At 36.5% G+C, this 15,556-nt stretch overlaps 1 protein-coding gene and 1 pseudogene across 3 annotated transcripts in view; both read right to left on the bottom strand.

Annotated features, from left to right (window-relative positions):
* The window catches only part of PAIP1 (poly(A) binding protein interacting protein 1), a 28,947-nt gene continuing 13,391 nt past the window's right edge, over positions 1–15,556 (bottom strand). For 2 of the 3 annotated variants that reach the window (XM_061187763.1, XM_061187762.1), the window contains exons 5-11: positions 12,751–12,862; positions 11,372–11,497; positions 10,103–10,209; positions 7,130–7,247; positions 6,325–6,379; positions 1,774–1,867; positions 4–325 (exon numbers count right to left, since the gene is read on the bottom strand). In XM_061187763.1, the coding sequence (XP_061043746.1) occupies positions 232–325; positions 1,774–1,867; positions 6,325–6,379; positions 7,130–7,247; positions 10,103–10,209; positions 11,372–11,497; positions 12,751–12,862 (706 nt within the window). In that variant the 3' untranslated portion in view covers positions 4–231. Of the gene's footprint in view, positions 326–1,773; positions 1,868–6,324; positions 6,380–7,129; positions 7,248–10,102; positions 10,210–11,371; positions 11,498–12,750; positions 12,863–15,556 lie in introns of all 3 variants that reach the window. The other variant, XM_061187761.1, reaches the window with a different exon arrangement.
* On the bottom strand, positions 9,027–9,929 carry LOC133089503 (phosphoglycerate mutase 1-like; annotated as a pseudogene).

The raw sequence follows: 15,556 nt of genomic DNA on the forward strand, positions 1-15,556 counted from the left end.
GGAATTAACTGTACATAATAAACTATTATATATATATACACATTTTAAGTTATAGGGAATAAAGTTTATTTTGGCAGAGAGTGTTAAACAAAATTAAAGTTGCATACATTAGTAACATAACTCAACATCCTTAATTTGGTATAAGTGTGACACATTTTCTTGCTTTCCTGTGTTCTGCTAAATCACCATAACCTAAACTGCTTTATAAAATTGATATGCTGAAATTCAATTTTACTGTTTTCGCTTACGCTCTGATTCCAAACAAAACTTTTCATAAGCTTCTTCTATCTCTGGGTCCATCTCATCATCAATATCATCCAAGTATCTGTGAAAGAAGCAAATGTGACAAGTTTAATGTTTTTTAATTCAGAAAATGTCTAAGATACTAAGCCATGAAAGTTAAGTATGTGTCTCCCCACCCCCATGACCCTTTCTATCAACATGTGACAAAACTATCTTGCCAATCCTACCAATTGCTGATGGGTCTTTCTCCTTCCTCCTCTCCCATTTCTAGTACAAGGCCATATGTTGAAATGCCACAAGTTCATTAGGGCAAAGAGAATATAATGCTTACCAAACAAAACTTCAGAGGATAACCTGAAATTCAATGCCAAGGACAACTTTAATTTCCATTAGTATACCCTCGGCAGGGCTGAACCTTCCTGATTGTGCTTGGAAGCACATCCCTGTATTTTTTTCTATTAAACTAGTACATAAAAGTATGTTAACATTAGAAAATCTTACACTGACTTATAATTAAAATGTTACTACTTAGAGACAGAATAAAGGTGGTTCATTTTTTTTTTAAACCTACAACACATGAGATGGGATAAGAAAAACTGAAGTCACAGACTTAATTTATTTCCACCCTCCACTTATGAAGAGGAGAATCTAAGTAGCCTGTCCAAATTCACATGAATTGTTAACAGAACTGGAACTAAATCTCACAAGTTCTTGGTCCTTCCATATACAAAATGCAGTACAATCTAATGATAAATGAGTAATACAGTAAAAGTTTATTTTATTACAAAGAATGGCAGATGAAGATTGAGAGATGAGAATAGGACTATAATTTATATATGTCTATCAGTCCAAACATTTTTATATAGTTATCTGTGTTTTAATTTTAATCGTTTAACAGCTAAGCTTTGAGCCTTTTACTATGTGCCAGGGGGCTGTTTCAAGTATTTATGTAACTCATTTAGTTCTCAAAAAAAACTCAAGGAGGGGGTCTACTATTCCTATTTAATAGATGGAGAAAGAGGCACAGAACTTGCCCAAGATCTTACAGCATTAGAGTCACTTATTTAAAGTCTTAGGTATAACAATAGTATCTATTTTATAAAAACTAATTGTTTGAATATGCTACATTAATAGTTTTTCCACCTTAATTATATGTAATTTTCAGAACCATAGTGTTTTCTCTAATATGATTTTCTGAAAATTTTTGGTAAATAACTACTACATATATACCACTATAACACCATTAAATCAAAATGCACATTCTTTCATCATCTTTTCTAGTCTAAACTCCATCTACAAACTGTGGCCACAGAAATTTCACAAAGAAAGCAGCTAAAGATGAGAATTCCCTGGCAGTCCCGTGGTTAGGACTCCACACTTCCACTGCAGGGGGACCGGGTTCAATCCCTGCTTGGGGAACTAAGATCATGCTGGCAAGCCGTGCGGCATGGCCAAACAAAGCAAAACAAAAAAAACCCCCCAAAAAACCAAAAAACAACTCAAAAAAGAAAGCAGCTAAACAGAACTTACGGATCACCACCCCCTGATAAATCTGTTCCATTTTCTTCATAATCTGGAAAAAAGTCTTCTCTTTCAAGTAACTCTTGATATTTCTCTTGGTAATCTACAAAAAATAAAAAATTTTAATGCTGAAAAATATTCATATGAAATGGCCAGTTATCCCTAAAAATTTTTTTTAATATTATGCCTTTTCATTTAAGCAGATACATTTAAATAACAGTAAGGTTCCAATTACATATTTAAGAATATCTTTTACAAAACTTATATTCTAATTGGCTTGCTTTATCTCTCCCCGCCCCCAAAATATGCTCATAAATTACACAGTTGGCACTTGAGGGTCACTGACCCTCCACACAATCGAAAATCCACATATAACTTAGTCCGCCCTCCTTACGCACGTTTCCTTTGTATTTGCGATTCAACCAACCCTGTGTAAGTACTGTAGTACATATTTAGTGAAAAAATCCACATATAAACAGACCTGTGCAGTTCAAACCTGTGTTGTTCAGTGGTCAACTGTATATTTAATATTCCTCTACATATAAGATGGAAATCAAAGCCACTATGAACGTAACAGAGTACATTTCACACCCAGTGTGCATGCTGTTTACATTCTCTGCTGCTTCTTTCCATCAGACAAAATATTGTCCTAACTTGTTGGGGAAGAACATGTTTCTTCCATACTACTGTTTTTCCTTCCACAAGGAGGGATTTCAATCAAACCTCCTAGCTTCTGGCTCCCCCATTACTCCTTCCCAAGGAGGTAAAGTGAGCTACCTGGCTAGCAGGTAAGAGCCATCATTGCTTGAAGTTTCTCAATCAGAGGAGGCTAACCTAGCAAATGTTCCGAGCGTAGGAGATTTTCTTTTCTTCCCTCTCCTTAGAGACAGCTGGAACGTAGACACCTGATAAATGTTTCAGCTATACTAACTTTCCCTTGGTTGGGCTCTTCTAAGGCAATAATAGGTGATATTATAGCTCTCCATCTGCCAACTGTCTTAAGCAGAGTTACCGAGTATCTTTTAAGATTAGCATGTGTGTATGAAGTCCTTACTTCTGAATAATAAAATGGGTCAGTGTATATTAAAACTAGTTATCTTACAATTAGTTTCTTGTGAACAACAGCTACCTCAAATTTCAAGAGGATGATATAATTACATTTAACTCGATAGAGACCATGTTTTTCCAAGATTGTCAGTCTCTATAAAACTCTAATTCCAGCTTAAAGGGTTAGTGATATTTTGATACCCAATCTTGGCAATTTGGAGACAATTTTAACTATAAAACCTTCCTGCAACAAATACTTAAGGCAACAGATAAAACATTCTTTTAAATGTACGAATGAGTTCACACACACACACACACACGCACACAAAATCAAGTCACCAGATGACAGAAACGAGAAGGGAACTGAAAGCCATACATAACTACTGCAGCTGGGAGTCTGATAGACCAGGTGGTCTTAGGAACAAAGGGCTTGGATTTTAAAACCCACAGAAGGTCAGAAAGCAAGGCCTTGAGTCCATGTGAAACAGAGAGATGGAATTCATGGCCCAAGTCCATCTCACCAACACAAAGGCTGAACATTCAAAGAACTGGTATTTCAAGCAAAAGGTGAACCAAGGAAAAACGAAAAACACCTTGGTGGCAAAGGGAGATGGCAAAGAAGCTTGTTTGTCTCTGCCTGGGTTTGGAGTGAGGACAGAAGTACTCTGAAGAAACTGGTTCCCCAGAGAATTTTTAACAATGGGCCTGCACTTCAAATTTCTATTATCCACGTAAAGAATCCTTACAACAAGAAAATAGAAACTTGTTCCAAGCCAGTATTACCCCTGTGGCTCCTGGCACAAGCAAATATAAACCCCCCTTTGGAGAGATGTTCCTACAATCCAAGCCACAAGTTTTCATAAAGAAAAACAAACAGGCAGCTAAAACGCTGGAGCAGTCATGAAGGGCCATAGTATATGCAACTTAACTTCAAATGATTTAGAAAAAAAAAGTGAGTGTGGAGAGAACAAATGATAAATGGAGTAAACTGCTGAAGGTACATCTGAGTAAAAGATAGATGGACGTTCTCTGCACAGTTTTACTTTTATAACTTTACTGTAAGTCTGAAATCACTTCCACAAAGAAAGTTTAAGAAAGACAGTTAAATATGAGATTGCAAAAAAAGATCACAACATAAATCATTTTGTATATGACAATTAGAAATTTTTGTAATCATTTTGTATATGACAATTAGAAACAGTAGGGTTAGAATTAAAAGAAAACAAAAATATGAAGCAAAAATAAGCATGTTTAGAATGATGAGAAAAAAAGGACCCAAAACTTTAAGATCAAGATACTTTGAACAAAATGCAGAAACAAAATTCAGTTTGAAAACCAAATTGAATTTCTATAAATAAAATAGTCACTAGAAATAAGGAGGAAAAACAGATTGGACAAAGATGAAGATTGAAGAACCAAAATGAATCAAGGTAGCCTCAAAGAATAAGGGAAGAAGGAAAATTTGTCTCACCAGACATAGCAAGATTTACAGTAGGTAAGAATATTAAGAATGCAGTATTGGCGCCAAGACAAACAGAAGAAAGATCCACATTCATGGACACAGGAATAAGACACAAATCTACAGGGAGTTACATGGTACACAGAGGGACGTTTTATCCAAGAGAGGAAGGATGACCTGTTGCTGAGATGAGTAACTATAGAATATTTAAGTCCTACCATTTACCACATATAAAAACTAGCCAGATGGATTAAACACCTAAATATAGAAAGCAACAAGGTTTAGAAGACAATGGAATTTGATCATAGTAAGGAAACTAAGTCACAGAGAGCACAAAAAGGACTTTAACACTCAAAGCTTCTATGTGACAAGACATAAAATGGAAAGACAGCACATACTGGGAGAAACTAAGGATCACTTTCCAGGCCATGTAAGAATTACAAATCAGTAAGAAAGACAAATGATCCAACAGAAATACAGGCAAAGGACACAAACAGGTGATTCTCAAACAAAGAAATCAAGAGGTCAATAGAAACATGAAAAGAAATTCACTACCACTAGTAGGGAAATAAAAGTTTACAATTTCATACAATCAGACTGACAGAAAAATAGGTCTGGTAACAATAAGTGTTGCCTACAATGGGAAATAGGAACTTTCACATGTTGCTGGTGGGAATATTAAGTGGTATAATCATGACGGAAAGCAGTTTAGCAACATTTAGTGAAGTTGAAGATGCATATAGCCTATAACGTAACAATTCTACTTCGTTACCCTAAATAAATTCCTGCATGTGCACAAAGATTCTTAAAGATGTTTGCACATTACTTCAATAAAGATGTTTAAAAAAAAAAAAAAAAAAAAAGATGTTTGCACAGCACTGTGGGAAGTAACAAGTGTGAACCAACCAACCATCCATAAGTGGGAGGGGATCTATAAACTGTGGTTTACTCTGAGTAGGTTATTATTTGGCATTTAAAATGAATGAACTAAAGCTATATATATATCAATCAACATGAATACCAAAAATACTGAATAAAAAATAAGTTGCAAAAAGATGTGCACAATAAGGTACCATTTAGGTTAATACTACTGTGTATGGTAATACCTATCATTTACAGCCATATATGAAGTAAAAAGACAGCACAAGGACACCAATGTCAGGACAGTAATTACCTCTGGGGGGGAAGTTATGGAAGGACTGGACTTGAAGGTGAGGTATCAATTATAGAAACAGAGAATGGTTATTACTATCTATAAAGGGTTTTATTTCTTTGAAAAGACCCAAAGTATATATTGATAAGTGAAATTGGTTCAATCTTGACAGTGAATCAATATGCCCTTTTTTGTGTGTGGTTTTTATATTTTTGAATATTTCATAATTTAAAATTGAGAAGTTAAGCGGTTCTTCTTTCTACCCCTTTGCGCCCGAGGCATAGGACAGTCAGTGCCTGCTATCCAGAGGAAACAAATGGGAAAATTCTGATAAGCTGGTTTTAAGTTTGTTCAAAGTGGGGAAATGTTCTCTTACTCACAGTGCAGTTCTGTTTATCACAATTAAAGCACTCATTCTATAAACGGCTCTTTTCTGGAAGGGGAAGTGTGCAGAGATTTAGATTTTAATTAACTGACCCACCAAATATTAATAAGATCCACAGTTCTTAGTATCTGCAAGTATTAACCTGTACCATGAAAGCTGCTGACTATATAGTGAACTACAACCATCTTGCCCTTCCACTGTAACTACCTGAAGGTTTAGAGGATAAAAACAAAATATTAGAGGAAATATAAAATAAAAATGCGTGCATTTAATTGAGGGATTCTTCCAATCCTTCATTGTTAGGGTGACAAGACACTACATACTGAATCAGATGTTCGACCTGAAATGGTTCCGAGTGGTAACTATAAGAATATTCTAGTGAGACAAACCTTTACCCTATATTTTAGAACGATGTGAACTCTTCAAAAAGCTACAACTTTGTGCCAGGGAGGGTATGGTTTTCTGTAATTTACTATCTTACCAAAAAATGGTCGGGAAATGACTGAGACAACATACCTGGATCAGCTGCAGTGAAAGGAACACCATCAGATGTATAAAATGTTGGTTCATTCTAGGAGGAATCAGAGCGATTAAAACATGTTATTTCAGAATTGATTTTTTAAAGCACGTTAATTGAGCATGGCTGATTTCATTCATCTGTACCTGATAATACAAGAACAAGCAAAAAACTAAATTCCTAGCAGCCATTTTCATTTCACTGGGAAAGTCTATGGTCTTCAGATTACTATTCTATTATCTCAAGTTCTTGTGGGTCTAACCCCACCGTCTGCCGCCTGTCACACCCTTGGTGTCTTGGTGTGTCGTGCACTGTAATTTAGTGTCAGCTGATTTTTAGTTGTGGTTCCCACCCCCTGAAACCATTTTTTTCTTTAAGTAATTCCAAGACTGGATTGTAAGAGCATTCCTCCATAGTTTCTTTCTGTTTGATCTTGTCGAGAGCTTCAGAGCATCACTGGCCTGGTAACCATTTTCATTTTCTTAATTTACTTTACTACAAAATGCTAAGTAAAAGTTTGAAATGCAGGCCTTTGATCATGAACTCTCTGGAAAAACTGCTTTGAGGAATCCCTACACTCACCCAAGTCCAAGTCAAGCCTTATTCATTTCCCTTGCCATTGAATGGCTCTTTGTCTAGTCTACCCTTTCACTGAGGATTCCTTCCATGGCTGCCATGTGACTCTAAGCCAGTGAAAAGAGTTATTAGGTATTAAATTCTGAGATAAGTTTATGTAACTTATCTACAAATTGCCAAAATTGAATTCAAGCAATAACCAAATTTAAAATGCAAACACTGGCATACCATAAAATAATTAGGATCATTTTCAGGTGTTGCTTCCCTGTATGTTGAAGTTGCATGGACTCTACCCCAGTTACTTGACCGGAGTTCTACAAGCTTCAAGAGCATCTGTTTTACATCTCTGCAGACAAAAGTTGAAAATGAGTTAAAACGAGCAAGTGTTATTGTGCTCTAATATATCACAGATGCCTAAAACGTTGTTTCAAAAATTTAACATGCTTTGATATTCTAGACATTTCCTATAATAACACAAATTTATCTTTTTTAAAAAATGCACATCACTCCTTTACTATGCTGATCTGGAAAAAAGGATTTAGTACAGTTATGCTCAAATGAGTACTGGGCCCAAGTGGCAGGCCAAGCAACTGGAACATGATTCAGAAATCCGGCACAGTGAAAGACACACTTGGACGTGATCAAGACGCATTTCACTGCCATAAAACGATAAGGCAGCGGAGGAATTCTAACACACACGAGAGGATGAACTCCTACACCTTAGAACTCAAGGAACTTATCCCATGTTGGTGTAAGGAATGGCTTATTTTCTGATGACCACATGTGGGAATATTTTAATAGCCATCAGAAACCCCAGAAGGTTTTCTTTTAATTATATAATTTTTTAATTTACAAACAATAAATGCTGGAGACGGTGTGGAGAAAAAGGAACCCTCCTGCACTGTTGGTGGGAATGTAAATTGATACAGCCACTATGGAAAACAGTATGGAGGTTCCTTAAAAAACTAAAACTAGAACTACCATATGACCCAGCAATCCCACTACTGGGCATACACCCTGAGAAAACCATATTTCAAAAAGAGACATGTACCACAATGTTCATTGCAGCACTATTTACAATAGCCAGGACATGGAAGCAATCTAAGTGTCCGTCGACAGACGAATGGATAAAGAAGATGTGGCACATATATACAATGGAATATTACTCAGACATAAAAAGAAATGAAACTGAACTATTTGTAGTAAGGTGGATGGACGCAGAGTCTGTCATACAGAGTGAAGTAAGTCAGAAAGAGAAAAACAAATACCGTATGCTAACACATATATGTGGAATCTAAAAAAAAAAAAAAGTTCTGATGAACCCAGGGGCAGGACAGGAATAAAGACGCAGACGTAGAGAATGGACTTGAGGACACGGGGAGGGAGAAGGGTAAGCTGGGACGAAGTGAGAGTAGCACTGACATATACACACTATTAAATGTAAAATAGATAGCTAGTGGAAGCAGCTGCATAGCACAGGGAGATCAGCTCAGCGCTTTGTGACCACCTAGAGGGGTGGGATAGGGAGGGTGGGAGGGAGACGCAACAAGGAGGGGTTATGGGGATATATGTATACGTATAGCTGACTCACTTTGTAATACAGCAGAAACTGACACATTGTAAAGCAATTATACTCCAATAAAGATGTTAAAAAAAATTTTTTTTTAAATTATATACTTTTTTGTAAAAGTAAATACAACACATAAACATTCAGGATTGATCCTGATCTTCTGGAGCCAGGGAGGAAATATTTGTTTGAATTGCCACGCATATTACATTCATTCTCCACTGGAATGACTAGAGCCACCCCGTCACCTGACTACAGCATAATACAGGACTGGCCCCTGGGAACATAAATAGGCTCTCTTGCTTTCCCTCATTGGTCACGCCTTAACGTGGTTCCCCCATCCCGTACTCAAGCAGGTCCTTAGTAATGAACAAAGCATTAGCTAACCCCCCTGAATTACTTCCTGTCCACCCTCTTGGACGAGTCTTCCCTTGCTTGGACTGACAACCCTGCCCCAGAGGTGCCATTCCGACTAGACTGCATGAAGGGAGTGGGTGCAAGAGAAAAAAATGGCTAATATGAAATTGGGAGCCACTGGTCCCCATCTGGAGCTACAGCTTACAGATGTGGTCAGTTTGATATGCGTAGGGGAGAAGTACAGAGGAATGGGATGGGCAGGGAGGGTGTCCTTGGGAGTAGCTGGTCTGCTGCTCGCCCTCACTTCTTGGCCTTGCCCTGGGCAGCCACAGCCTCCATGGCTTTACACACAGTCTCCTCATCCCCTAGGAACTGCACAGGCTTGATGGGCTTCCTGTTCTTGTCCAATTCATAGTCAGCAGGCTCAGCTCCATGATAACCTCTTCAGAGACCCTCTCTGCTTGACAATGCCGCTGGAGGTTGGTGCCATGGGCTACAGTCAATACCCCTTTCCCCTCCTTGATCTGGGAAACTATTTCTTCCTTCCAAAAGGGCAGAGCTCTGGTAATAGTATCCTCAGACTCTCACAGGAGGGTAGCTAATCTCCAGTGAGGTCTCCATACCTTCGATTCTCACTGATGTTGCTGTGGAAGGGATGACTGGGCTCCACTGAAGGTAGGGGGACTTCAGAGGAGCGCCTTCAGATCTTTACTGGGCCTCGCTATGCTTGGCAGTGGATCTGCTTTACTGAGGCCACTGAGGAGCCAAGTCCTCACCTCTGAGAGCCACATCTGGTCAATGGCATCCAGCACTGTCCAGAGGGTCTGAATTGCTCTCCTATGCACTGAGGTGAAGTCTACATGCTCGCACCCCACTGCCTGGCTCCTGTTGTCTTTTTTTTTTTTTAAGACAGGCTTGAAATTTATTTCATGTAACTGTGGCTATATATGGTTCTTAAAGGCAGTGTGATCCTGCTAACACTTTTATACCTCCAACTGGACTTATAGTGGTACTTTACCCAAATATTTATTGAGCTTAAAAGTATTAATCATTTTATTTTTTAATGGACTCATATTCCCACAGGAATATCTTAACTTCTTCCATTTATAAGCATAATTGAAGAAAAGTGGCTAGGTGAACAGAAGCCATAGGTAAAAAAAAAAATTTCTGTAGATCTATAAAGAGTATTCTGATGAAGCACAACAGATTAAAAACAACCCCAAAGAAAAAGCAAGGAATTGAGATCTACTGGCTATCTATATTACTTCTTTTCCCACCTGCTGCAATTTGCGTCTAGGACAACATTTTCAATTCTCTGAATAATTTCTTCCATATCAGTCTTTCCTTTTTCCTTCCAGGCATCTTCTAAAACTGACCCTGTCAACTAAAAAAGCAAGTATCAGTAAAATAAAGAATTCAGTACAGAAATTCTAAAAAGATATTAGTAGCAGTTCAAGCATTCTTTAAATAAGACGAATTTAGCAAGTTAAATATTCCTAATTATTTTCTACCATCTAATATTCAGGAATCGTTATACTTTTTCTTGACAGGGAAAAGGAATGAACTATAGCAGAAGTTTAATCATAGGCTTTATATGCCAATGACTATATGGCATATTTGCTATATGACCAAGGCTATAAAATTTTAATCAACATATCACTTTTTGAAATATGCAACATCCAACAAGTATAGAAACTTAGAATTTAAAAAACACAATCAGGAAAAAATGAGTTAAGGATATAAACAGGTAATTCACAGAAACTAAAAAAATGGCTTACAAACAAAAAAAGGCTTAAATTCACTAGTGATTTTAGTCACGGAAATGCAAATTAAAATGAGGTTTTTGTTTTTACTCATCATGATGACAAAATAAAACCTAGGATTGATTCTATCCATCACTGATAAGGATATGGGAAAAGAGGTATACTCATTCACTGTTGGTGGGAACATACTCTGGTTCAGCATTTGGAAGGGAAATTTGGCATTACTTATCAAATTAAGGTATACATGCTCACTGAGCCACCAAATCTATGGGTAAGAATTTAAGTTACATAAACAACTGCATATATAAAGATACAATGAAAGATTGCTGACAGTGCTACAGTGGCTAAACTGAAAATAACTGTTCAAGGATGGAATGGATAAACAATGTGCATGCATACAATGGAACACTGGGAAGCTACTGAAGAAAGAGCCATGCAAAAATCCAAGATCTTCATTTGGTGGTAAAAAAGCAAGCCACAACAGAGTAAGATCTTATGAGAGCACACATGCAGATAGAGGAAAGGAAGGAAAGGGACTTTACGTATGGGGTGGAGTGAAGGACTTCCATTTTTCACTTCTAAATTTTGCTTCTTATACTAAACAATAAGTATATATTGCCTTTCCAATATTTAAATTCGAGAGTAAAGTAAAATGTCAATATTTAACTTAAATAACTTACTCTTGGACCTATTTGTGTATTATATGTACTTTCCTTCCTTTAAATTATACACTAAAGGGATGAAACAGTTACATTTTAAGAAAAAAAAATAAGTAAAACCTACCTTCAGTAATTTTACTGCACAAATTAAGTTGTCATCCATAGGATTAGAAAAGAGGGCATTCAGCAACTCCCGAAGACCGACCTGAAGAATGTCTGCCCTTGTAACCTGTCCATTTGTTCCTTTGATCTTTTGGGGAAAAGAAAATGAAAAGCAACTATGCCAAAATATAACACAGATATACAAATGGTCTAACAAAGTGCTGGCAAAATAAGTGTTTTAAGTTAAACAATACAAAACATATGGTCAGGATAATTTAAGCCTCCTTTAATATTACTGCTTCATAAAGCAGTCTCTAGCCTATTAACAGCTTTTTGGGAACACAGAGCTTTTTTCTGCTTTTTATACTATTTAAAAATACTCTAACTTGCACCAGAATGGAATATGTATCTCAGCTCTCTGGCTTGAAGAACTGTAGGTTCAGGAGCCATGCCTTATCTTTATAACTCCCACCACACATATCATCATGACTTCTACATAGGAAGTTCAACTGCGTTCTTAAAGTGACAATTCATTTAAGGTACATTTTATATTGGTGCTCTTATTTGGCTTATACAAAAATAAACTGAGAAAGATTAAGGCATGAGATTTTTTAAAAAATTAAGGCCATCTGTGGTAAAAAGGCATAGTAAATTAGGCACGAGACTGGACAAGACCTTTTAGATGCATTGACTGAGACGTACATTTGACGGTGGATTCGTGTGTCTTGTCAGTGGTATTTACAATACTAAGTCCTCAAATCAGGGTTTAAGAAGGTATACCGATATCTGGGACTAACTAGTCAAAAAAAAAAAAAAAACCAAGCAAATCCATTACAAAGTAATATTCAGCACTTATGTTGCCTACCAACAAGCATATACTCAAGTATACCAATTTAGCTGTAGACTTTGTACAAATACCTTCTATATAGAAGATTAATATATAAAATAGGACCAAAAAGAACTACTGTAGGTGAATTAGGTGAAAAAAACCAAACAAAAAACACAGAAACTCTAGTCTCTCCCCTCTTCAAAGTTTTATGCTCTGTGGGGCAAGTTGCTTTTGGGTCACCATCTGAAAGTCAACATACTAAATGTGCTAATATTTATGATACAAGGATTCAAAAAGGTGTGATTGTCTGTATTCCAAAAGCTTGAAATCACATGTAAACCATGGCTTTAAAATGCTTAGTAACTATCTGCCAACACTGCCCATGAACAGGAAGACAAAATGGTACATATGTTCCATTTGAGGACAGAGACTACCATGAGTAGGTACTGAGACTATTTTCTTTATATCCCATTTCACTCTTAATGTCATAAAAGAGTAAACACAAATCCCTCATTGAGATCAATTTATATTCTCAGGCTTTGTCAGTACTAAAAAGAAAAATTTCTCCTCACCTCCAGGTTAAGATAAAGTTCTCCCAGAAAGAGTACAAATGCATGGAATCGTTTTCGAGTCACTTCATCCCCTTTTGCAGCTTGATCTTTAACTTCATATTCAGTCCGACATCTAATAAAGACATACCTTTTGTAATCTCACATTGCTTTGTTTTTTAAATAGTCAAACAAGATGACCATTTGTCAGTTTGGTTGTTCACAAGCAATAGAGAGGCAAGTACAATGCACCAACACTCTGATTTTCTGTAATAAAAAGTGTTCCTGTCTATTGTAGCGATCAGAATATGTATTATCTTTTCATACAAAGATTCCTAGTTTTAAGAAACTGATAAGAATAGTTGAAAATAAACCTATTACTAGAACAAATTGTAACAAGTTACAGCTGCAGATTTCATGAGGTTCGCTGTACATTGGCACTAAAAACAAAACAAAACTACCTCACTGCCTCACCTTATTTATTGCCTCATAGGCTTTTTAAGAAAGCACTGTTTTTATGCGAAGTATCTCTAAAATATTCTGCTCTTGCTGAAATACGAACTTTGAACAGAGCTTTAAAATATATATATAAATACAGACGACGTCCAACTAAGCTGAAAATGAATTCTTATTAAGCCCATTATTCTTATAATTTCTATTATACAAATCAGAGAAGTCAAGTAAGAGGAGAAGTCCCCAGTTGAAACCACACAGAAACATAGAAGGCAATTAATTTGGTCTTTGGGTCTTTGTTTCTAATAGAGACTAAAGGAGTCAATTTATTTTCCCTTGTTTGATTTCTCCCTGACTTGGTCCATTCACCTTAGAGCTTACATAGTTCTTATTATCTAAAATAATCACAATAAGCCTGTCATTGTCTATACCAATGAATTATGGTGTCAGCTACTGTTACTAAAATGAATTTTTAAAATGTACTTTTAATGCTCACCATTTTGGTGTTAAAGATTTTTTAATTTTTATTGATAAGGTGTAAGAACATGCTAGAAAAGTCATGTGTTTTATAAAACTGATTTTGATAGTTCTCCTTTTAAAGACCAAGGGAGCAGCTTATGAAGGCTTAATGGCTTTCATACCTGAGGTACCAATTTAAAAAATTTTCAAAAAGAACCTAAAGAAAAAAGTCATTTCTTTTTTTTTTTTTTTTTTTTTTAATTTTTTTTTTTTAAAGTATTTATTTATTTATTTATGGCTGTGTTGGGTCTTCGTTTCTGTGCGAGGGCTTTCTCTAGTTGTGGCAAGCGGGGGCCACTCTTCATCGCAGTGCGCGGGCCTCTCACTATCGCGGCCTCTCTTGTTGCGGAGCACAGGCTCCAGACGCGCAGGCTCAGTAATTGTGGCTCACGGGCCCAGCTGCTCCGCGGCATGTGGGATCTTCCCAGACCAGGGCTCGAACCTGTGTCCCCTGCATTAGCAGGCAGATTCTCAACCACTGCGCCACCAGGGAAGCCCAAAAAGTCATTTCTTGTCCAAGAATTTACCTTGGTTCAGTTTATGTATCAATCATAAACCCAGCTTAGCTTATTGTGCCAATGCTTACAAGCTATATTAAATGAGTAACATCTGCTGTTTGAGTCAGACGTGGAAAGATATTGGTTATCTTCTCATACATACTAAGTTAATTCCTCATCAGAAAAAAAGTTGGGATATCTATAAATAGAACACTGGTTAATAATGGAAAGGATCAGTTAATTAATGCCAATTCAGTTATCCAAGCACCTTGTTGGCTGCTTTCCTTTCTGTCCTTCCTTTTATGACTTTTCTGGTAAGAGCTTCGATGAAATGACCTTTTTGTTTTATCAACGCCATGACTATTAGATTATATATTAATATATGTTAATGTACGTACAAATGCAAATCCCTACCCTTGTACATGGTTGATTATCTAGGTGAGAGGAAAGACTCTAAAACTTTAAGCTAAAGATTTTCAATTATAAAAGCAATACATGGCTATTTCAAAAAGGTTAAAACAGAAAAATATAAAGAATAAAGACACTGGAGCCCAGAAATAACTGCTGTGAAGGTAACTTCTATCTGTTTCAAAGTATTCTACATTTTTAAGTTAACAGAATTATGACCTTTTCACTTGTTATATGATTAGTGTTTTTCCATGTTGATAGCTTTGACGGTATCCTAGTACTAGAGAAGCACACACAGGGGATACAGAGTCAAAAGAGCCAGAAGAGTGATTCTCAACCATGACTACACAGTAGAATCACTTGGGGAGATTTATAAACCATGCCCACACTCTCCTTCAGTCTAATTATATCAGAATTTCCAAGACTGGGGGCTTAGCCCCATTTTAAGTCTCTAGGTAACTCTAAGGCAGAGCCAGGGGTGAGTAGCACAAGGGAAGATAAGCAAGCCTTTCTGCCATCCTACCTCCTCAAAGTACCAACTTTCACATCTTTCCAGAAGCTATAATTTGTACTTTAATTATTAGGTAAGGTTAGATATCTTTGTAACTTTGTCATTTATATTTTTCCAAACTGCACCTATCCAGAGTCATTCCAAATACTTCTATTAAAAATAGAAATATTTCTGGCCTTTTTCTTACTCATTCCTAAGAGGCCCCTCTTTTCATATTAAATAAATGAGCTCACTGCCATGTGTTACAAATGTCCCTATTTTTACTTCACTTCTTATAAATTTATGACCCCTCCAATATTATAATCTATATGAAATTAAGTTTAATCTCTTGTTTTAGGGCCTGCAGGTATCATGTCTTGCTTAAAAAGGCTTTACCAACCTAATATTTTTGTTTGTCATTTTTTCCCCTAGTATTTACTGTTTTAGTTTTATATTTGAAATA

This window comes from Eubalaena glacialis, chromosome 4 (genome assembly GCF_028564815.1).
Source record: "Eubalaena glacialis isolate mEubGla1 chromosome 4, mEubGla1.1.hap2.+ XY, whole genome shotgun sequence".
Classification (NCBI taxonomy): domain Eukaryota; kingdom Metazoa; phylum Chordata; class Mammalia; order Artiodactyla; family Balaenidae; genus Eubalaena; species Eubalaena glacialis.